Source organism: Hyla sarda, chromosome 7, assembly GCF_029499605.1.
Source record: "Hyla sarda isolate aHylSar1 chromosome 7, aHylSar1.hap1, whole genome shotgun sequence".
Classification (NCBI taxonomy): Eukaryota; Metazoa; Chordata; class Amphibia; order Anura; family Hylidae; genus Hyla; species Hyla sarda.
In genome coordinates this window covers 191,968,626-191,993,849 of record NC_079195.1, presented here as the reverse complement: position 1 = coordinate 191,993,849, position 25,224 = coordinate 191,968,626, and the positions used below count along the sequence as shown (strand labels likewise).

The window sequence follows — 25,224 nt, the reverse complement described above, 5'->3', positions numbered from 1 at the left end:
CGAATTAGAAACTATTGCATCAATACTATATAGTGTTATAAGAATCTCATTTTAATTGAGCAGCAGTCCTCAATATATTGTATTCTACTATTTTTATGCTTCATTGTATTTTATAACTTGCTTACCGTGTTTCTCCGAAAATAAGACCGGGGCTTATATTAATTTTAGTCACAAGAAAAACACACTAGGGCTAATTTTCAGGGTAGGGCTTATTTATTTATCAGGGGCTGCAGGAGTGTGGAGGATGGGGGGCTGTGGGAGTGTGGAGGATGGGGGGCTGTGGGAGGATGGGGGGCTGTAGCAGTGTGGAGGATGGAAGGCTGTGGGGGTGTGGAGGATGGGGGGCTGTAGCAGTGTGGAGGATGCCACACCTCCCATCTTCCACACTGCTACAGCCCCCCATCCTCCCACAGCCCCCCATCCTCCACACTCCCGCAGCCCCCCATCCTCCACACTCCTGCTGCCCCCCCCCCCCATCCTCCACACAGCGTTCCCGTCCGCATTACTGGAGGCCACGGTCCTGATCTGGTCCGCGGGCCGCCAGTTGAGTACCCCTGGCCTAGGTCTTATTTTCAGGGTAGGGCTTATATTGCAGCCCACCCCGATAATCCAGCTAGGGTTTATTTTCGGGGTAGGGTGTATTTTCGGGGAAACAGGGTATATGCCATCATATAGCTTGATTTAAGCCACAAGGGCCCTGTGGCTTTTCCAGACATTATATTATATATATATATATATATATATATATATATATATATATATATATATATATATATATACATACATACACATATATATATATATATATATATATATATATATATATATATATATATATATATAATATAGAACATTGCTATTTTTAACAGCTATGTGTATTGTGATTTATTTTTTTAAAATAAATAACATTTTTAAATACATTTATTTACAATTATTGAGACACTGTAGCCATTTAACTTCGAGCACCGTCCCTTTCTATTTGTCTTATTTTTGAACATTTTACACCTAGGAGATAGGTGTCAAGACAGTTTATAGCTCAAGGTGTTTTTGAGTTAGGTGAGCACTTTCCACTTATCAGATTTTTTAATTACATCTATTTTAAAAATCAAAAAGCACTGTGGTCAGACAGAAAAGAAATTAAAAAAGAAAAGAACTTCCTCTGTAGTATACAGCTGCTAAGTACGGGAAGGATTAAGATTTTTAATTTGTAATTTACAGCACCAGTTGATTGAAATTTTTTTTTTCCCTCTGGAGTACTCCTTTAAAACAACAATAGTCTGAGGTATATGTTTGATAAAAAAAATTTTTATCTACCTTTTTGCATAAATTCAGATACAAAAGGTATGTGCTATGGGCTCCACAAAAACCAAACCATGATTTGATAGAATACTGAAATTTTGGACCAAAATCATCTGTTTCATTAATAATAGCTGTTGGTGGGTTTGAAGAGAAATTGAGTTGGCACTGTACTAAAAGTTGAAAAGTTTTTGACAACCCCCCCACCTTACCTTTATAGGCATCAGTCGAGAACAATTCAAAAAGTTATATGCCACACACACATGCCAGTTAAGACTCCTCCTTTAGCTTTAATTTAAAGTGTAACTGTCGTCAACTAAAACTTTTTTTTATATAATGTGAATAATACTATTATATGTATACAGCCCAATAGTGAAGAGAACAAAGGCACTCACCCTGTGCTGTGAACATTCAACTGTCCGTTGAAGTTCCTCTGGGAAGGGAACAGTTGTCACCAGCAATTTTGCACACTGGCGTTCTGAACTCTCTGCGGCAAGACGCTGCTTTCCTGCTTTGATATGTGATTTAAAGAAATAAAGAAGTTGTTTTCACAGCACAGGGTGAGTGCATTTGTTTTCTTCACTATTGGACTGTATTCACATGCTACCTTTTCCGCAAATGAGCACCACCCGCTAGTTGCTAACTCTGCCATTTACCACTGGCTTCCATTTAAAAGACTGTTATTGAATAGCGTGCAGTGCCTGCACTGATTCTTTTCTACTCCATTATATACTATTTATATTTGTAATATACATTGATTAAAAATTGTGTATATTTTGGGGCATAAAAATGCTGTCCCTGCAGCTATTGTCTGTGTGTCTACATGATGAGTCCAAAAACAGAAAGTGAGGGCAGGACTCTGTGCAGACTCCTGGCTTGTCAATCATCCTGATGTATGAGCCGGGAGCATGTTATAGAGACTATGTGTACAGGGCCCCGCTTGTCCTCAGTGCACAGGGCCCCGCTTGTCCTCAGTGCACAGGGCCCCGCTTGTCCTCAGTGCACAGGGCCCCGCTTGTCCTCAGTGCACAGGGCCCCGCTTGTCCTCAGTGCACAGGGCCCCGCTTGTCCTCAGTGCACAGGGCCCCGCTTGTCCTCAGTGCACAGGGCCCCGCTTGTCCTCAGTGCACAGGGCCCCGCTTGTCCTCAGTGCACAGGGCCCCGCTTGTCCTCAGTGCACAGGGCCCCGCTTGTCCTCAGTGCACAGGGCCCCGCTTGTCCACCCTCACTTCCTGTATTTGGACTCCTCATAGAGACACACAGGCAATAGCTGCAGGGACAAAAGTATACAATTTTTTTTTTACCAATGTATATTACAAATTTACATATAATGGAATTATCTACATTATATAAAAAGTTTTTGTTGATGACAGGTAAACTTTAATTCTGGGGAAAAAGGGCATTATACCGCCTAGAAACAAGTCACCTCTGAAATATGAGTTGTGCTTTGTATCGTCTGCTTATTTCTCCAGTCTACCCAATCAGGCTAATTCCTTGTGACAGGTCCATTTGATAAAAGAATCGCTCATTCACCCTGAATTATAGCTTTCATTTAATTAATTTCCAAAAGTCATATTTAAATCAGGTGGTTACGTTCCCATTCACATGCTCTATTTAATTTGTTTTGTGGTTAATTTTGCATTGTTCTCGGTTTTCCTTAGTGCTATTCAGGTAGCACTTATAAGGGCAGTCTATAAATGATATGGATCCGGCTGTTCTGTTATGTCCATGAAGGAAGTGCTGTTTTTATATACGTTCACTCTATGTTATGGGTCAAAGGAGCAAATGCTTGATGCCTATAATAATATTATTATTATTGTATTTTTTTTATTATTCTCCTTGATTCCAGGTCACTTTATGTTTGGTAAAGGTTAAAATTCATAATAAAAATACAGGAATAATGGACATAGCACAGATTAAGTTGCAGACTGATATAGAGGGGGAGAGGGCCCTGCCTGCATGGGCTTACAATCTATATGCCTTCATTGTAGATTGACCTTTTATAAAGTGAATCGTTTACCTCCAGCCAAAAGCTCTCTAAGGCGCTAGGCATAACCCTGGTCTCTCTGACTTCTACTCTTTCCAGGAAGCGGAGTTCTGGGAGAGGAAGGGCCTTAGTTGGGTTGAGCAGCAATGTGTGAATGGAGTGTTTAGGCCTTATGAGGATCTCCAGGTTGAGTTTGACCTGCCTCATTCCTCCTTTTTATAGATATTTACAACTACGACATGTGTATGAGGCGCATTGTAGGTTGCGCTCACTGGAGATCCATACTAATACTGTGTTAGACTCACTGGTTACGAACACGGACTCTGCTGAAGTTATCTCCTGAATATATCAGGAAATCCTTCATTCCTATCATGATCGGTTCCCCTTGAAGGTGCGGGGTAGGTGGGGGGCTGACCTTGGGTCCCTTGACCGATGAGGAATGTAAGAATGCTTTGTCTCATACCCCTTTGCTGTCCCTCTCTGAAGGGAATCGTCTGTCGCAGTTGTTCCTTCTACATAGGGTGTATAGGACCCCGGTACTTTTACATAGACTTGGCTTCTGCCCTGGTTGTCCACGTTGGGTCAGGTGGGTGCTGACTAGTATCATATGGTTTGGGACTGCTCCTAGTTGACTCCCTACTGGAGGGACGCTCTTCTCCTTGTCCGTACAGTGTATGGGATTGCTGTGCCGCTGGAACCTAAGCCTTGTGTATTGGGTCTTATTGGCAGTGAACCAATAGGTGTCGAGTTGGGAATCATGCACATTTGGTGTGTTCTTTTTCGTTTTATAATGTTGAAAAACTTAATAAAAATATCTGATTAAAAAAAAAAAGCTCTCTGAGGCTGGATACCCTTTACGTTTTCACCCATACAGGAGCGCATACGGCAGGGGAGAGCTAAAAACTTGTGCTCCCGTATGCCTTTCTATGCGCTCCCGTATGTAATTCATTTCAATGAGCCGACCGCAGTGAAACGTTCGTTCCGGTCGGCTTATTTTTGCCCCGTATGCGCTTTTACAACCGGACCTAAAACCGTGGTCGACCACTGTTTTAGGTGCGGGTAAAAAGCACTTACGGGGCAAAAATGAGCCAACCGGAAGGAACGTTTCACTGCGGTCAGCTCATTGAAATGAATTGCATACAGGAGCGCAAGTTTTTAGCTCTCCCGTATGTGGGAAAACGTAATGGGAACCCAGCCTGAGGCAGTGTTTTGCAACAGCTGGAGGCAGCCTAGTTGGAGAAACACTGCCTTAACATGTGTGGCATCCTTCCTACTTTCCTGATAGGTGTAGTCAATTTTGTTCTTAGAAAGAGAAGCTGCCGCCAAAGAAGTCTGGCCAGCGCTTACCCTTCTCTCCACATGCACACTTAGCCAAGTTACATAGTTACATAGTTTATAAGGTTGAAAAAAGACCAGAGTCAATCAAGTTCAACCTATAACCCTAATGAGTTGATCCAGAGGAAGGCAAAAAACCCTCATACTAGAAACTAAAATTCCTTCCTTACTCCAAATATGACAATCAGAATAAATCCCTGGATCAACCCTTTGTCCCTATATATCTAGTATACATAACCTGTAATGGTATTACTCTCCAAAAATGTATCCAGGCCCCTTGAGAATTCCACAGTCTCACTGCTCTTACAGTAAAGAACCCCCATCTGTGCTGGTGTAGAAACCTTCTTTCCTCTAAACGTAGAGAATGCCCCCTTGTTATAGATACAGTCCTGGGTATAAATAGGTCATGGGAGAGATCTCTGTACTGCCCCCTGATGTATTTATACATAATTAGGTCGCCCCTAAGCCTTCCTTTTTCTAAACTAAATAACCCTAATTGTTTCTTGTACACTGGTGCCCAGTACTGTGCACAGTATTCTATGTGTGGTCTGACTAGTGATTTGTACAGCGGTAGAATTATTTCCTTGTCGTGGGCATCCATGCTCCTATTGATGCCCCCCATGATATTATTTGCCTTGGCAGCAGCTGCCTGACACTGGTCACTACAGCTAAATTTACTGTTAACTAAGACTCCTATGTCCTTTTCCACGTCAGTCGTCCCAAGTGTGTTCCTATTTAATACATAATCCCAGCCCGGATTTTCCTTCCCCCATGTGCATTACCTTACATTTATCGGTGTCGAACCTCATCTGCTACTTCCCAGCCCAAACCTCCAGCCTATCCAGATCCATTTGTAACAGTGCACTGTCCTCTAGGGATCGACCGATTATCGGTATGGCCGATATCATCGGCCGTTAATCACGATTTTGGGCATTATCGGTATCGGCAATTATCTTGCCGATAAGCCGATAATGCCCCGCACCGCCCCCACCGCACCGCGACTGCCACGCACCGCACCCCCACCGCACCGCGTCGCACCCCCCACCGTGATGCTGGGCGGTATACCGGTATGGATTTTTGCCCATACCGCTATACCGGTCGGGCCCCTCCCCCACCCTCCGACTCAATAAAAAAATTAAACTTACCCGTGATGGGGATGGTCCGGGCCATCCATCCTCCCTGTAGTGTCCGGGGGCGTTCCGGGTGAAGAGTGAAACGGTCCGGGTTGTCCTTCTCCGGCGGTCATCTTCTCCACTCCGGGCAGGCTCCGGCCTAGTACGCTGCATAGACGCCGCTACGCTGTGACGTCAGGTGCGTCGCTGCGCACGGGCGTCACTGCGCAGCAGCGTCTATGCAGTGTACTAGGCCGGAGCCTGCCCGGAGTGGAGAAGATGACCGCCGGAGAAGGACAGCCCGGACCGGTTCACCCGGAACGCCCCCGGACACTACAGGAACGATGGATGGATGGCCCGGACCACCCTGACAGGTAGGGGAGAGAAGCCTATGGCCCCGCAAAAGCCACTGCAGATCATTGATTTAAAGCGCCCGCTTTAAATCAATGATCTGCAGCGGTGTCGCAGGGGGTTAAATAGCCGATAACTTATACCGGAATATCGGTATAAGTTATCGTATCGGCCCTAAAAAAAACGATATCGGTCGATCCCTACTGTCCTCTATTGTGTTTACCGCTTTACAGAGTTTAGTATAATCTGCAAAGATTGCTACTTTACTATTCAGCCCCTCTACAAGGTCATTAATAAATATATTAAATAGGACAAGACCCAAGACGGACTCCTGTGGTACCCCACTAGTAACAGTCACCCAATCAGAATAAGTACCATTAATAACCACCCTCTGTTTCTTATCACTGAACCAGTTACTTACCCACTTGCACACATTCTCCCCCAGCCCAATCCTTCCCATTTTATGCACCAACCTTTTATGTAGCACCGTATCAAATGCTTTGGAAAAATCCAGATATACGACATCCAGTGATTGCCCCAGGTCCATTCTGGAGCTCACCTCCTCATAAAAGCTGATCAGGTTAGTTTGACAGGACTGATCCCTCATAAAGTCTTTAATGGGGTACTCCGGTGGAAAACCTTTTATTTAAATTTTTTTTTTTTTTAATTAACTGATGCCAAAAAGTTCAACAGATTTGTAAATTACTTCTATAAAAAAAAATCTTAATCATTCCAGTACTTATTAGTTGCTGTATACTACAGAGGAAATTCTTCTTTTTGGATTTCTTTTGTCTGTCCACAGTGCTCTCTGCTGACACCTCTGTCCATGTCAGGAACTATCAAGAGCAGAAGAAAATCCCCATGGCAAACATATGCAGCTCTGGACAGTTCCTAAAATGGACAGAGGTGTCAGCAGAGAGCACTGTGGACAGACAAAAGAAATCCAAAAAGAAAATAATTTCCTCTGTAATATTCAGCAGCTAATAAGTACTGGAAGGATTGATTTTTTAATAGAAGTAATTTACAAATCTGTTTAACTTTTTGGCACCAGTTGATTTAAAAAAAAAAAAAAATTCCACCGGAGTACCTCTTTAAGCTTGCAGCCTTAGTCCCTGAAATGATTTTTAAGGACACTCCACCTACCTCTTACTTTGTCATTGGTGCCAATATTTACCATGACTGCTGGGTCCTCTCCAGCCCCACCAAGCAACCTGTCAACCCGATCCGCGATGTGCCGAGCTCGAGCGCCAGGAAGACAACACACTGTTCGGCGATCCCGGTCTTTGTGACAAGTCGCCCTGTCTGTCCCCACTACCAGTACCTGTCTGGCCTGCCCTGCACTCCTCCCTCCTTACTGAAGCCTGAGTCTTGCTGCAGTACTGCTAGCTCTGAAATGGCATCCCCTTCATCTGCCATCCATCCAAACTTGTTGGGGTGTGCCAGTTCAGGACTAGCCTCCCTGACACTTTTCCCTCAACCCCGTTTTCTGACTGTAACCCAGCCAACCACTTGACTGTCCTGCACCTCCGTCCCATTATCGTCCCCCACCTCTACCCCAGAGTGTGCTTGCTCACTGAGCAGGAGACCCCTCTCCAAGTTGTCAATGCGTCTGTGTTGCCAGTTACTCCTCTAGATCCAGGATCTGGGCTTCCAAATGAACAACTTGCACAACAATATGCACCCTCAAACTGCTGTTCAAGGATTGCATATATTGTGCAAGATGTACCCTGGTGTATTGTGCACAAGGGCATCGGTAGAAAGGTGGTCTGGATCTGCCTTTGGTCTGCAGTTAAATATTTCATATTGATGGACAATTTTTACTGTGTACTTTCCATCTCCAGATGATTTATTATTATTATTTATTATTATTATTACCTTAAAGTGTTCGTGTCATTTGTAAAAACTTTTGCTATGTCCAGACATGTCAAAAGTTGAGACTGCCTGGTCAACTGTCCTATCCGACTCTTTAACACTATAGACTAATGTACTGAAAGTCTGATTTGATTGACAGACTGAGTGAATCGCTTGCTGCTGCGCACTTCAGCCAGGTATCACTCCGAATCGCAGCAGGTTTCACGCCTGGTGTGAGGTAACCGTTTGACCTTTCTGAATGACAAAGAACACTTTGCTTTTAGGCAGGTGCTTTATAAAAACAATAAAATAAAATAAAAATAATGGACAAAAAAACTCTCCTTTCATGATCAGTCACTGCTATCCCCTTCAATTCCAGTCCCACTGTGTAGCAATTTTAAAGGGGTTATCCAGGAATAGAAAATCAGAGCTGATTTCTTTAAAAACACTCCATGTCTGTCCCCATGTCAATGGAACAGAGCTGCAGAACCGCATCCAACCTGGAGACAGACTGGGAGCTGTTTTTGAAAGAAATTAGCTCAGTTTTTTCTATTCCTGGATAACCCTTTAAGGTTGGATCTGCACATGGGTTTTGGCTGCCCAGCCAATCGGTGGCTTAGGTTGGACAACACTGTGGATGTTCCACTATAAAAGTTACCCCCCGGAATGCTGCTTTTCAAGTTTACGAGACAAGATGATGTCCAATAGCTACTATAGTCAGTCACATTGGCTGCCCTAAATCTTCTTATTGTGTTACCCAGATATCCAAATGCCTTATGGTTTTATTTGTCTCTACAAATATAATGCATGTTTTTGAAATTTTTTGGGTTAAAGGAAACCTTTCACTCATTTGGGGCTGCTAAAGCATCAGCAAGTCTATATGACTATGTATACAACTTGCTTCACTATTCATGTGCGATGTAAAATAAGGTAAAACTCTGGACTGGAGTCCTGGACTTAATGCATAAACGGACAAAAAGGTGTATTAAGGCTTCTATAATTGATGGCCTCTCCTTAGTGTTGGCCGGCCATCGGTGATCAGTGAATGGGCAGTTGGGTCGGTTCACTGTGTAGTGGCCAGGCATTAATACTGCACCTCCGCTCCCATTAACTTAAATGGAAACCAAGCTGCAGTTACGCAGAATGACCACTATGTTGTGCACTGAGCCATTGGCTTGCACCCCACTGTGTAATGCAGTGTTTCCCAACTAGGGTGCCTCCAGCTGTGGCCAAACTACAACTCCCAGCCTTCGGCTGTCCGGGCAAGCTGGGAGTTGTAGTTTGGCCACAGCTGGAGGCACCCTAGTTGGGGAAACACTGGTGTGCTAACCTTGAGGCAGGCCACCATTCATATTACCCTGAAAAAATCCCTTTACTGTCACAAGCTTTGAGATATACCTACACACATGTATTTGTAGTTCAGTACTTCTACTTTTTGTTTTTCAAAGTAGTTTTTTTTTTTTTTTCTCTTATTTGCAGGGAAGCGTGGAAATCCTTGGGCGATTACAGCTGTCAGCAGGCCATGCGAGATTATGTTGAAACTGTGAAAAAGCTGGATCCAGACTGGAAACCAAAGGTTCAGTATGTATGTAATGTGAATAATATCCTCTAGGAAACCATATATCTACAACCAATGCATAATATATCCGTCCCATATTCACTTATTATTGTGTTATGGCATTGTACATGTCCAACATCATAGGTGGCCATAGAAGTGGAACAGTGTATTTTAGGTGATACTTGTCTTAGGCCAGTTTCACATCAGCATTTGTGATCTGTTTAAAGGGGTACTCGGGCCCTAAAACATCTTATAAGATGTCTGATTGCAGGGCTACCGCCACTGGGGACCCCTGCTATCTCGCATGCAGCACCCACCACTGGGAGCTGCACGCAGCGCTGCAGCCTCTGAGTCTTATCGGGTCATGACGTCAGGGCCGGAGTGTCATGACGTCACGACTCTGCCCCCCGCAATGCAAGTCTATGGGAGGGGTGTGACTGCCGCCACACCCCCTCCCATAGACCTGCATTGCTGGGTGGATAGGGGATAAGATGTCTTAGGGCTGGAGTACCCCTTTAAGGACAGTCAGCTTATGTAGTTGAACAGATCATATTTTGAATGGATGTAAGGCTACATTCACATCACCTTTGTGCATACAGCCACTGATGGGGGACTGCCGTATCCTTGCTAGACCTGTGCCGCACCCAGTTCAGTGGAATGAGCCTAACAGATGCCGTATCCCAAAATCACGGTGTAAATGTATTACAGTTTTTGATCAGGCAAAAATAGCTGAGTGCAGACAGAACTGAAACAAACTGAGATGAACTGATCTGTCACCTGCGCTAACATGTTGGTACAGACAGGTAGTGCAGGTGACACTGATGACAACGGTACTTACCTTGTCCTGTTCTGTACAGGGGATATCGGATAATCTTGTCCAGGCTTGTCTTCTCCGGGCTCGGCTTGGGGCATGGGCGGGGCTTAGTGACTTCACTGCTGCTGCTCCCTGCTGGGTCCCGCTGCTACAGAACAGCTGCGGTGATGTCACTAAGCTCCACCCATGTCCCAAGCTGGGCCCGGAGCTGAAGAAACTGGAGAAGGTTACCAGAGATCCCCCTGCATGGAACGGGACAAGGTAAGTACCGTTGTCATCAGTGTCACCTGCACTACCTGTCGGTACCAACAGGTTAGTGCAGGTGACACTGGGGACCAATTTCCTTTTAAACAGTGAAAGTACATGTTTGCATAACCCCTTTTAGCTATCATTTAAATGGGTTATCCAGGAATGGAAAAACAGAGATTTCCCAAAAAAATAAAAACAGCATCGCACCTGTCCTTAGGCTAGGTTCACACTATGGAATTTCAGCCTACAATTCCTATTGAAATTGCAGAGAAATTCTGCTTACAAAAATGTACATGGGAGTCAATGGATTTTTCATTCACCCATTCATACTTCGGAATTTTTGAAGCAGAATTTTCACTTTCAAATTTCCGCTTGAAGAATGGCGGTGCTCTTTCTTCAGGCGGATTTTTGACGCAGAATCCCGCTGACTTCAATGTGACTCATTTGAAGGCAGATTTTTTACCCAACGCGGAATGGATGCAGATTGGAAGCAGATTGCAGTCGGAATTTCCATACGGAGTTAAGTTAGAATTTTAAATTGTCAGCCCACTGGTTCTTGGAGCTTACTTCCTCAGCCAAGCATGAAAAAGTGGGTTGACCTTGTTCCGGTCATGTGACCAAATGGTCCAAAAGGGGCCAAACTTTGGTCCTTAGTGCATTTGCACAGTTTTCTTCTTCAAATTTTCCTTTTGAGTTGGGGGCGGAAAATCCGTCCGGAATAGGGGCAGAATACTCCCGGAAATAACAAAATTCTGTCTGCATCAGAAAATAGGCTTTGGAGGCGGAAATAACTCTACCAAACTTTTGCAAGCAGACAGGCGGAATTTCAGTAGTCTGAACCTAGCCTTAGGTTGTGTTAGGGCTGGGTGGTATACCGGTTCATACCGAATACCGATTTTATATATTTTTTTCCCTCTCACGATATGAATTTTGCCCATACCGCAATGCCGGTTGGGCCCCTCCCCCCACGAATGAGTGAATTATCCGCCGCGGCGCGCTGTCCCCACATCGGGGAACTAATCATATTTGACCCGCAAGCGCTATTCTCCTCCCCCCCCCCCCCCTATGAATTATCAGCTGCGCTGTCCCCACATCTGTTCCCACATCATGTCACCCACGTGCGCTCCTCTGCTCATCCTCATATGAGTTGCGGGCCACTGGCGCTAGAAATCTGTACTACAAATAACGCAGCAAAAATAAACAAAACAAACTTTAACTTGCCTTCCGACGTAGTCCCTCCAGCCTGGGAAACGTTATTTGTAGTACAGATTTCTAGCGCTGCGGCCCGCAACTCATAGGAGGATGAGCAGAGGAGCGCACACGGGTGACATGATGTGGGGACAGCGCAGCTGATAATTCATTGTGAGGGGGGGCAGGGGGTGTTGGGAGAGAAGCGGCACCCAGGTCACGTGGTGGGGGGGGCGGGGAAATACCGTTAAATACTGTGAAACCGCCATCAAACTGCAATACCTCACATAACCTGAGAACACGTGTGGTGCTTTATTTGAAAAAAAGTTGACTGTTATTTTAATCCTGGATAACCCATTGCACTTTGTAAATACATTTGGTGAATGTGCTGGAAAAGCTTCTGGTGCATACACCAAACATTTACTCAGCGGAGGTCAAAATAGTGTCCTGTGAGCTAACCCTTAAAAAAAATTTTAATATGGGGGAGTCCATAGGCAACTTAAGTCTATACAGTGGCATACACAGGACCCTTCTGTCAGAGGAAATTCGAGAACAGTGTTTCCCAACCAGGGTGCCTCTAGCTGTTGCAAAACTACAACTCCCAGAATGCCCGGACAGCCTTTGGCTGTCTGGGCATGCTGGGAGTTGTAGTTTTGCAACAGCTGGAGGCACCCTGGTTGGGAAACACTGTTCTAGAGTGTATTCAGGACATGTATACTCCAGAAGTGTACACGAAAAGGACTTTCTTTTGCCTTCTGCCAGGCTACCTGAATCTTGTCTTACAAAAATGAACCACAGTTTTAGATTGCAGTCTGCGGTCGTGTTCTTGACCTCAAAAACCTAAAACCCAGACTAACTTCTTTATAAGTCATTGGAGTCGGTCAGGGATCAATGGGATCAGACGGATCAGTATTGTGAGGCTAGGTTCACAATTAGAGATGAGCGAATTTACAGTAAATTCGATTCGTCAGGAATAGAGATGAGGGAACTTACAGTAAATTCGATTCGTCACGAACTTCTCGGCTCGGCAGTTGATGACTTATCCTGCATAAATTAGTTCAGCTTTCAGGTGCTCCGGTGGGCTGGAAAAGGTGGATACAGTCCTAGGAAAGAGTCGCCTAGGACTGTATCCACCTTTTCCAGCCCACGGGAGCACCTGAAAGCTGAACTAATTTATGCAGGATAAGTCATCAACTGCCGAGCCGAGAAGTTCGTGACGAATCGAATTTACTGTAAGTTCGCTCAACTCTATTCACAATCTCCCCCCGTAAATTCCGAGTGCGGCCAGCGCTGACTGAATCAGTCGGCACTAGGACCGCGTGGACACGGCAGTCTCCAATAGACTGCAATGTGTTCGGCGAGTATTTCCGCCTGAAGAAAGAGCCACGCCATTCTTCAGGCGGAAATTTTCAAGCGGCTTTTACGTTCACAAATTCCGAAGTGTGAATTTGTGAACGGAAACCCATTCACTGTACAGTACATTTTAGCAAGCGGAATTTTTGCCTGCAATTTCAAAGTGGAATTGCAGGCGGAAATTCCGTAGTGTGAACCTAGCCTTACAAATAATACTGCGTTTTAAAAATTTTTTATTTTATTTCAGCATTCCCAAATCCTCCTTTCTTATCTCAGAGTTGTAGGGTGACCTGCATAGGGTTATTCCATAAGCAGTGAAACTAAAATAATCCAGATTGCAGAGCGGTCATTGCGGCACACTTCAGGCCCTCCCGGTCTTTGGCCTTTTTTTATCTATAAGTACCGTAAGCTTTGTGCCTTTGCAAAGTATTTTTCAATTCTCCTACTGTATTAACCTTTGGCCTCAATGTAGGAAGCTTTCCCATTAATCGAGAGCATCTGTAATTGTATCTGTGTATGCAGTACCACTTGTATCCACTTGATGGTGATGTAGCACCAAAGATGGAACATTTCCTATCCAAGAAGGTCTGTGTATTACAGAAATGTTATTTGTGGTGTATGGATCACGTCTCGGGGTGTCACTGTGGGCCTTGTACTGTACTGTATTTGTTTTTTTTTAAATCTTTTATGGTTCCTAAAGGATGAAAGAGTACAGTTGCATGCGGTTCACCGTTCTTTTATGGGTTATGCCAGTGTTTCCCAACCAGGGTGCCTCCAGCTGTTGCAAAACTACAACTCCCAGCATGCCCGGACAGCCAAAGGCTGTCCGGGCATGCTGGGAGTTGTAGTTTTGCAACAGCTGGAGGCCCTCTGGTTGGGAAACATTGGGTTATGCATTAAAGGGGTATTCCAGGCCAAAACTTTTTTTTTTATATATATATCAACTGGCTCCGGAAAGTGAAACAGATTTGTTAATTACTTCTATTAAAAAAATCTTAATCCTTCCAATAGTTATTAGCTTCTGAAGTTGAGTTGCTGTTTTCTGTCTAACTGCTTTCTGATGACTCACATCCCGGGAGCTGTGCAGTTCCTATGGGGATGATCTCCCATCATGCACAGCTCCCTGGACGTGACATCATCATTGAGCAGTTAGACAGAAAACTTTAGAAGCTAATAACTATTGGAAGGATTAAGATTTTTTTAATAGAAGTAATTTACAAATCTGTTTAACTTTCCGGAGCCAGTTGATATATATATAAAAAAAAAAAGTTTTGGCCTGGAATACCCCTTTAATTTGGGTTCTTCTATTATACATCTATTGGATGAGGAGGAGGAGTAAGAAAAAAAAATGATAATATTGGGGGGTTGGGTTATGAAATGCATAGTAGCCTACAGTTTTCACAGCATACCCTTTTCTAACCCCTCTTCATTTTACTACAAATCTGCCGGGCATCAAACACAGGGACACATTATTATAATATTCATATGGGGCAAACATATCCCACAGTGCGCTGTACAGAGATTATCATTACTCACATTTGAGCTCAGTCTGTATCGGCCAAAGGATGTCTGGGCATGCTGGAGGTTGTAGTTTTGCAACAGCTGGGGGAACCCTGCTTGGGAAACACTGGTCTATATTCTACATTAAAGGGGTACTCTGGTGAGGAAAAAATATATATATATATATATATATATATATATATATATATATATATAATCTTTTTTATTTTTTATATATATTAAATTTTTTTTATTTTTTTTTTAATCAACTGGTGCCAGAAAGTTAAACAGATTTGTAAATGGCTTCTATTAAAAAAAAAATCTTTATCCTTCCAGTACTTTTTAGCAGCTGTTTGCTACAGAGGAAATTCTTTTCTTTTTGAATTTCTTTTTTTGTCTTGTCCACAGTGCTCTCTGATGACACCTGATGCCCGTTCCAGGAACTGTCCAGAGCAGGAGAAAATCCCTATAAAAACCTATGCTGCTCTGGACAGTTCCTGACATGGACAGAGGTGTCAGAAGAGAGCACTGTGGACAAGACAAAAAAAAAGGAAATTCAAAAAGAAAAGAATTTCTTCTGTAACATACAGCTGCTAATAAGTACTGGAAGGATAAAGATTTTTTTAATAGAAGTAATTTATAAATCTGTTTAACTTTCTGGCACCAGTTCATTTAAAAAAAAAAAAAAAAAGTTTTCCACCGGAGTACCCCTTTAGCCTATTTATTTATTTGAATGTGCAATGTGAAGAGTTCCTTCATACACAGGGAGAACAGATGTAACCTTTGGTTGGGTAGAACCTTGGCCACCAGTGTTGCAAGGCAACGGAACGGACACTGAACCACGTGCTGTCCTTTATATTATACAGCTGTACTTTATTTTGGTCTGTAATATAAATAAAACTCAATGGGGGGTATTTATCAAAGGATTTATGTGGTTTTTTTTTTAACGTAACTTTGGCGCAATACTTTGGCGCAGTGTCTTTTTGCGCCAAAGTTTGGCACATCTTCTCCACTGTCATTTTTACTACTTTCTCAACAATCACACGGTCCTGTGTGTGATTTTAAGTTTAGTCAGTAATTCATCATTTGCGCCAATCGATCTTTGGCGCAATTGTGGCGCAAATCCCGTTTTTTTTATTTTTTTATTAGGTGCAAATCCCCGCCAAGAAATTTTTGCTCATGGAAAACACACTTAGCAATGTCAGAAAATGTAAAGGCGTCAAAATACATAAAAAAATGTTTTTTGTGAAGGCAGCGACGCCTCCAGGGCTGCTCAATACTATCCTGCGACATAGTTGTCTCTGAGGAACCTTCACCCTCTGTTGAGCCAGCATTGGACCTGGCCACACAGGTTCAGGAAAGGTAAGTACTAAAGCAGTGGTCTCCAACCTGCGGACCTCAAGATGTTGCAAAACTACAACTCCCAGCATGCCCGGACAGCCAACGGCTGTCCGGGCATGCTGGGAATTGTAGTTTTGCAACATCTGGAGGTCCGCAGGTTGAAGACCACTGCACTAAAGTAACCAAAAAAATAAAAAATAAACTACTCAAGTTGAAATTAAAATCCATTTCACATGGTGGCTATAAACCCCACAAAAGAAAATAACTCATGTCACTTGTTGATATACTGCAGGAGGGACTCCGAAATGGCTGCTCTACAGGGTAAAATACTCGTCCTCTGTGGCGATAAGTAGAGATGAGCGAACTTACAGTAAATTCGATTCGTCACGAACTTCTCGGCTCGGCAGTTGATGACTTATCCTGCATAAATTAGTTCAGCTTTCCGGTGCTCCGGTGGGCTGGAAAAGGTGGATACAGTCCTAGGAGACTCTTTCCTAGGACTGTATCCACCTTTTCCAGCCCACCGGAGCACCTGAAAGCTGAACTAATTTATGCAGGATAAGTCATCAACTGCCGAGCCGAGAAGTTCGTGACGAATCGAATTTACTGTAAGTTCGCTCATCTCTAGCGATAAGTTCTGTGTAAAAGGCGCTGTGAACAGCTGATTTCAACATTTGAGCCAAAATTACTAATAACTTGCACCAAATGATAAATTTGGTGCATGTCCACGAAAACCAAAGTGAAAAAAAAGGGTAAAAAGAAACTGTCAATAGGAAAAACTGATAAATACCCCCCAATGTGTGTATGTATGTATGTATGTGTGTATGTTCCAGCATCACGTCCAAACGGCTGAAGATTTTAATATGAAACTTGGCCACATGTTACTTATATGTCAATAACAATCATAGGATAGGTGATTTAACCCTTGTTTAAAGTCCCATACAAGTCTATGGGAAATATATGTTACTACATAACTTCCATACGGCTGGAGATATTTCCATAATACTTGGTCACATGTTACTTATATGTCCACTTAAAATATAGGATAGTTAATTTAACCCTTAACTACCCCTATTTGTGAGGGTCGGGGTTTTTGCTTAAAGTCCCATGCAAATCAATGGGAAATATATGTTCCCACATAACTTCCGTACGGCTGGAGATATTTCAATACCTGGTACACATATTACGGGTCGGGATATGACAACAATATATGAGGACGGGATTTGAAGTCAAAAGCTTCCTCTGTTGATTTTCCTCCACAACAAGGAATAGGAAGGAAGAACCGGGCAACGCCGGGTACTCAGCTAGTTTGGGATATAATGCAGATGATGATCAAGTTTTACATGTATCTTGCAGACAAAATACACACAGAACAGACAGTGATGTGGAGCTAAATACAGACTAATCTGTGGTCTGTGTGTGTATATAGATATAGAAAAATATATCTCTATATAGGGGAAATTTATCAAAACATTTAGTAGGTTTTTATTTTTTGTTGTTGCTTAAAATTGTCGCAAAAAAGTCACATGTGCAACTACTCTATTTTTTTGTGTGACGTTTTGGTTGTGCAGTGCCCTTAGGAAAAAAACCAAAATGAAAATAAATAAAGCAAAAAGTGATTTTTTTTTTTTTTACTTGCAGTGGTCAGAGATTTATCAAGTGGGAAAGTTGCAAAAAAGTCGCATTGCATGAAAAAAACTATTAAATATACTCCAGCTCACATTTGGAGCAGAAAAAGCCTCTACCAAAGCAAAAAAATAAATAAAAAAAATAGCTTACGTGAAAGAAATTTAAACAGGCTGAAACCAGTTGATAAATAAGTCGCAAATAAGCAAAACAAATTGTAAGAAAAAGATAAAAAAAAAATAAAAAAATACATAAGCAAACATAAATGTCCCCTATAATGTTTTTAGTCCAGCCTTACCGTTTATAGATTACCATTAGATCACTTACTGCTGTATGATGCCTCGTGCAGCCAGTACAGAGGATTAATCTATGGCTGCATTGTCAAACTGATTAAAAAGTCATTACATGCAATCACTGATTAACTTTCTATATAGATGAGAGAGCGCAGTGACGTCACGGCTGCTACAATGAGGGGCAGAAAGTGCAGATCTCAATAAGCCTGAGGTTACCCATAAAGCAGGGCTGGAAACATCCCTGGATATGTGGATGAGTAAGGCGGCAGGCTTGGGGCACTTAAAGGGTACTCCGCTGCTCAGCGTTTGAAACAAACTGTTCCAAATGCTGGAGCCAGCGCCGGGAGCTCGTGAGGTCATAGCCCTGCCCCCTCAATGCAAGTCTATGGGAGGGGGCGTGGCGGCCGCCACGCCCCCTCCCATAGACTTGTATTGAGGGGGTGGGGAGTGACGTCACGCGCTGCCGGATCCAGCGTTCGGAACAGTTTGTTCCAAATGCTGAGCAGCGGAGTACCCCTTTAAACAACTCATCCCCGCCTTCTTGATACTTGACTGAGAAATAAAAAAAGGCAATTTTAGTTTGGCAACCACCCAAAGGTGGTTGCCAAACTAAAATTGCCTTTTTTATTTCTCAGTCAAGTATCAAGAAGGCGGGCTGAGTATGCAGCTATGTAGCAGGGTAGGTAGCTATGTAGCCAGGTAGGTAGCACTCCAGAGAAGGTACAGTTTGCTTTTACACCCTAACAGCTACCCACTGGTGTCTGCAGCTCTTAGACAGTGTAGACCAGTGTTTCCAAACAAGTTTGCAAGGCAATTGCATATAAACAATTCAACTCCGCCTTCTTGACACTTGGCTGAGAAATAAAAAAGCAGTTTTATATGTTTATAAGGGCATTTTAAAGCAAACCAGTCATATATTACAGAAAAAAGTAATGCTTCTATATTTTATTCATTAGATCAGATGCTTTACGTGTCTTTTGTGTCTAGCTTCTGTATTTTGCTGACAAATCCCTCCTTTCTGCTGCTTGATCATTCTGATATCCACTGCTCTGGAAGGGGTGTGTCCCAGACGAGCCCACCTTTACTCTCTGCATTATCCATTCACTTCATCCAATCAATGCAGGCTACTCTGTAACCCCCTCATCTGTTTTCATTCTGCAGTCTGACAGGACAGGAGTGAGCACAGAGGAGTGCTAAACTCCCCCCCCCCCCCCCTCACTTACTGTACTTTGTCCTAGACTGTGCTTTAGCTGGGACAAAGATGATGCTGCAGCCACACAGAATAATGTTCTGAATAGTATGGGGACCCCTAATGGTCGTCTTTAGGAGAGAAAAAAAAAAGTTTTTTTGTTTTTTTTTATGAAGAACATTAGAAAGGTTAATGTTTTGCCAATATATACGACATAGAAAAAGTGTTTGTTTTTGACAGTGGCAATTTAAGCCGTGACACCTTATTTTGCTAGTCTAAAAAGGGTCTGAAAGACATAATAAACTTGCAAATTCCTGTACACTATGTTGCGCTATACCGCAAATCTCACTTGTGACACATGAAGCATGGGGAGGACTGCTCACATTTTCACTATATTGCAAACATTTCTGTCTATACAAGTGTGTGTGTGTGTGAACATATATATATATATATATATATATATATATATATATATATATAATGGGATCGACCGATATTGATTTTTTATTTTTTTGCAGCCGATACGATAACCTGTGAACTTTCAGGCCGATAGCCGATAACTTATACCGATATTCCGTGCATTTTAATTCCCCCCAAATATCCTTGGTAAAATGAGGGTGCGTGCGTGTTTGCGAGTATACCCTGATAAACTGCTTCTGGCCCTGCAGAAGCTGCTGCAGAATAATGATTTAATGCGGGCTCTTTAAATCCATGAACTGCAGTGGCTTTTGCGGGGCCAGAGACCACTGCCGCCACCCGCTTCTCTCCCCCTGCCTGTCCTGAGTCCAACCACTGCCGCTGCCCACCGTGTGTGTGTCCAACCACCACCGCCGCTGTCCTGAGTCCAACCCCGCCTCTTTGCACAATGGAGATGGAGAAGCTGCTGAGTGAGTTCAGCCGCAGCCGCCCCTCCGCAGCCCTTTACTCTGCTGCCCTGCAGCCGGAGCATGCTGTACCCGGACACCGGAGGAGTTCTGCCCCCAGTCACCAGCCTGGCCTTCACCATGAACAGGCTCACCGGCCTGGGGATAGAATTATAAATACCTGTTCCCGGGGTCTGCGCTACTTCTGGCTCCTGGGCGTCCTGTGCTGTTGCTGTGTGTTTCGCGGCATAATGGCGAGTGATGTCCTCAACGCGACATCACAGTCAGTGGCCCGGCGAAGTAACAGCTCAGGATGCCACTGGAACCAGAAGTAGCGCAGACCCCGGGAACAGGCAATTATAAACCCGGGGATGGGGGAGGCAATGGGGCAGTGGCGGTCTCTGGCCAGAGGGGAGGCAATAGGGCAGCGGCGGTGGTTGGACTCAGGACAGGCAGAGGGAGAGAAGCGGGTGGCGGCGGCGGTCTCTGGCCCCGCAAAAGCCGCTGCAGTTCATTGATTTAAAGCTCCCGCATTATCGGCAAGGTAATTGCCTATACCGATAACTTAGAAAATCGTGAATATCTGCCGATAATATCGGCCAAACCGATAACCCTATATATATATATATATATATATATATATATATATATATATATATATATATTATATAATTTATTTATTTTTGCGGAATAAAGCATAATTGGGGTCAATTCACACTGAGGTATCTCCATAGTGTGAACTGGACGTATTATACCTGAAGGTTAGTATTTGGTAACGTACAATTCTGGTTTGGTCTTGTGTAGGCGTATATCAGTGTTTTTCAACCTGTGTGCCTCCAGCTGTTTAAAAAAGTACAGCTCCCAGCATGCCCGGACAGCCTTTGGCTGTCCGGGCATGCTGGGAGTTGTAATTTTGCAACAGCTGAAGGCACACTGGTTGGGAAAACACTGATATATAGAATAGACAGTACCCTCTGCAAATAAGAACCCTATTAGATGATATCTAAAATCACTTGCCCTGAGGGGTCACTAGGGTTATCTGCTGGTTTTTATTTATTTATTTTCTGGTCTTTGGCTTTTGTTAAACACTACTGTCGAATCTGAGACCAGCGCGGAGGTGACACTGCCTGACATCGCCGTGATCACGCCGCTCTTTTATTAATCTGGAAAATGATCCCGGCAAGACTTTGAGCCATCTGCTCGTGCTCGGGGCCCCCCCCCCCCCCCCTCCTCTTCGGAGTCGGATACTTCACTCTCGGTGCCCAGGGGAGCAGTTTGTGAATTAATGTGTTATGGTTGCAGTGGGAGTTAGTTGTCTCTCTGCGTTTTGTTAACTGCCCATCTCAGGTCCATGCACATCATTTCCCTACTTCCCTATGGGACACGTAAGAACCGGAGAGGGTAAGTGGGCCGTCTCATTCCGCCAGGTCGACCCCCGTCGCTGGCAGCTTTTCTCTGCGCCTGTTTGTTTTTTCCCAGCACACACACACTCGCCCTCCTGTCATCTGCCAGAGAAATGCAGTGATTTGGGCCAGGAGAATGCTACTCCTGGGGGATCCTTTGCTCTCCAACTAATTGAATTATGGCTTTGGTGTCAGTATTGGTAGGAATACAAATCATATCCGAGAGGGGAGGGGGGAGAGGAGTGACAAAGGGATAGTGCTGGCGAGCCAATGGTGGCGTATTGCTTCACAGCATAAAACCTTTCCCTACAGTGAGATACGGCTATAAATATGTTACACATTTACTTATATACTATATATCTGCATCATCAACTATTGGGCAGTCTCCATATCAGATCCGTATACAAAGGCTGCACAGAATTGTCATTGCATTTCATGGGGTATAAAGGGATGACATGATGATCTATATTTACTTTAGTTGATCATTTCTATTTAGAATAAGGCAGCTGTAGATAAGAACAGTTTTTTATTTTCCAACCAGGGTGCCTCCAGCTGTTGCAAAACTACAACACCCAGCATGCCCAGACAGCCTTCGGCTGTCCGGGCATGCTGGGAGTTGTAGTTTAACAACAGCTGGTGGTGCCCTGGTTGGGAAATACTGGATAAGAATATGGGGGGAGGAGGGATTTATCTTTGGTTTTACTTATTTATTTGGTTGTAAATTGTCGCAAAATATTGCAATTGGTTAAAAAGTTTAAAAATTTTTACACAAAAACATTTAGACTCCATTCAAGAAAACAACTCGACTGTAGTATGGCATGGTTCGGTTTTTGTAATGGCCCAAATTGTTGCACAGTCTTGGTGCAGACACTCAAATGTTGGTGCAATCTTGCACCAGCCCGGACCGCACTTTGCTACTTGTGAAGAACATGCACCTCTTTGGTAAATGTGGGGGAAGTACGCATGACGTACGCCTGGGCAAACTGCTAAAGAGAAAATTGAGAGAAAAAAAATCATGTGACTTAAGATATATTACAGGGGTACTCAACTACTTTTAGAAGGGGTCCGCTTATCCAGGTCTGCCATCCAGTGAAGGTCCGAGCTAAACGCTAAGACCTGGTTCACACCTAGCGGCCGCTGTGCCATGCCAGAAACAGGTGCTGCCTGTTGGAGAACGATTATGACTTAATAAATAATTGTTTACAACTGCCACACACTGTGCCCCTGATTATAATACTACTACATGCTGTGTACCTAAATATAATGCTGTCAAACACCATGCCCCTGATAGAATTCCTCCATACATCCTGTTTCTGACTATAATACTGCCATTTTAAGCCTGCCCCCCATATGAACTGTGCCATGATGCTTCCTCCCCAACTCTGCCACTATGCCTGCCCCCCCCCCCCCATGTGAACTCTCCAGCTGTTGCAAAACTACAACTCCCATCATGCAGACAGAAGAGCATGATGGGAGCTGTAGTTGTGAAACAACTGTAGAGTTAAAGGTTGGGACATACCTGTAATACACTTACTTCCAGGGATAGACTGGGAGCAAAAATAGGCCCAGGATTATTAGACTATGCAGCCCATTTTATTTTTTTTATTTTATTTTTTTAATGGTGGGGGTTGCAGCAGTCAGATACCCATTGAAAATAAATAGGCTGCATACTCTAAAATCGCCTCAGTTTAAGTGGCTCTCCAGCGGTTGCAAAGCTTCAGGCCTTATTGGAGTTGTAGTTTTGTAACACAGATTGGGGTACAGGGTCACCCATCATCACTGCAGAAATGACAAGTGACTCCAGCTCTGATGGGACAGTCAGGAGAATACACAATTGTATAATGACTCACAGGAGACGTCTTCTCTGTCTTACCTTTTCTTCTTCCTCTGGTCCTTGTCTTCTTTCAGCTCCATCTTCTCTGCAGAGTCTGACGCCCGGACATCATTGGTTACTTTGTTAGTAGATCCTCATCCTCTGTATAAAGACAATAATCATTATAACCCTGTCAGACATTGTGACCCCCTAAAAATAATACTGTCAGACACTATTTCCTCTTTGTCAGAATCCTACCCCTGTACTCCCCCCAGACCCATTTTCCCCTCTTCATGCAGACCCCTAAGGGCTTCGTCACACTGTGGACATTTAGTTGACAGAATGTCCGCTTGCTGAAGGCACCACCAAAGCAATTGGCGATAGGATTGCACAGATGTGAACCATCTCTAGATGACAATGCAGTCTGGTGGAAAACCACCTGCTAAATGGACGTCCGTCCAAAGATGTTCATTCTTTGGGTGTACGTCCATTCTGCTGGGGGAATTCCACTGTGTAGATTCTACAGTATGCACTGAGCAGCAGAAAACCATTGAAAATATTTAAACTCTGACTCCTCTGCCCCCCAAGACCCATTATTTATCTTTACACTTTTCTGTCCCACCAGACCCTTATGTCCTCTTCTGCCTTAACACTCCCCACCCGCATCATTCATCCCCCCCCCAAGACCCCCGCATCATTCATCTTTACTCCCCCCCCCCCAAAAGACAAGACCTCTGCATCGCGCATCTTCCCCACCCCCCAAGACCATACCCCTGCATCATTCATCACCCCCAAGACCAGACCCCTGCATCATTCATCCCCCCCCCAAGACCAGACCCCTGCATCATTCATACCCCAACACCCCTGCAGAATTCTTCTCCACCCCCCACCCCAAGACCCCTGCAGCATTCATCTCCCACCTCACCCCAACCGCGGATGGCCCGGCCCCTCATACTTACTTGTCTGAACACTGCTTATCTGTGTCCGATCCTACGCTGCTCTGGCCTCTTCTAGTTAGGCCTGGCCAGAGCAGATGATGTGCTGATCATGCTGCCTGCATCATAGGAAAAGTGCTGGCTGGGCAGGGAGCAAAGCGTTCCCTCGCTTCGGTGGCGCTCAGCTATTCATTTTTTTATTGGTGTCTTAAAGACTCCGATACATATGAATGTCGGGACAGCGGATGCCTCCTCTGGCCGGATCTGGACCGCGGTCCGCCAGTTGAGTACCACTGATATATTGTGTCTTGTTGCATGGAATGCTGGGAAAGGTCAGAGACAACAGTAAAGTAAAAAGATTTGCATTAAAACACTTCCAGGTGCGGGTCCTTTGCATGGAAATGGGACAAAGCGTCACATGGAGGTTATAGAATACCACTTTAAGGGGCCACGATGCAGTTACTACAGGGACCACTATTCTAATTCAGGCAGCAAAGCCCATTAAGTCTAGGACCTTAGTGTTTATCGTAGAAAGAAGCTTTTTTTAGGCTAGTTTTGCAGACAACCCCTTTTTTTTAGGGAAGTTTTTCAGTTCTTTTTTGTTTTTTAAATAATGGAGCAATGTTACTTTGTCTGGTAATAATAAAAGAAAACAAATTTCTAATGGAATGTTCAGAAATAAACAAAAAATACAGTAAGGTTGATCCTGTTGTCCCACTGCTCTATTTATTTATTTTTATCTATTTGATTGCTGGTACAACCATAAGGCCAGTGATTGGCTATTGTAGTCACATGGGTGTACGATCACCTCATCACTGCGATCAAGTAAACTAAGCCCAGCAGGTAGCGTTACAGTGTCAGCATGTTTACCATGTGTTAGTATTTTTTTTTTTTTCTTACAGTAAAATAATGTAACATTTTTATGCACAATATTTTGTGCTCTGTGTCACACACTGTGCACATTGTATATGCTCCGTATTCCATCAGCCATGTAATTTACACAGTATTATTATTATATTGACTGGGCCATTAAAGGGGTATTCCAGGAAAAAACTTTTTTTTTTATAATCAACTGGCTCCAGAAAGTTTTTGAACAGATTTGTTCTATTACTTCAAATTACTTCTATTAAAAAATCTTAATCCTTCCAATAATTATCAGCTGCTGAA

The 25,224-nt window shown here is 43.7% G+C and overlaps 1 protein-coding gene across 2 annotated transcripts in view; it reads left to right on the top strand.

The window, feature by feature from the left end:
- Positions 1-25,224, top strand: part of ACBD6 (acyl-CoA binding domain containing 6) — a 114,742-nt gene that overhangs the window by 31,789 nt on the left and 57,729 nt on the right. The window contains exon 3 of one of the 2 annotated variants that reach the window (XM_056531951.1): positions 9,412-9,508. In XM_056531951.1, the coding sequence (XP_056387926.1) occupies positions 9,412-9,508 (97 nt within the window). Of the gene's footprint in view, positions 1-9,411; positions 9,518-25,224 lie in introns of both variants that reach the window. The other variant, XM_056531949.1, reaches the window with a different exon arrangement.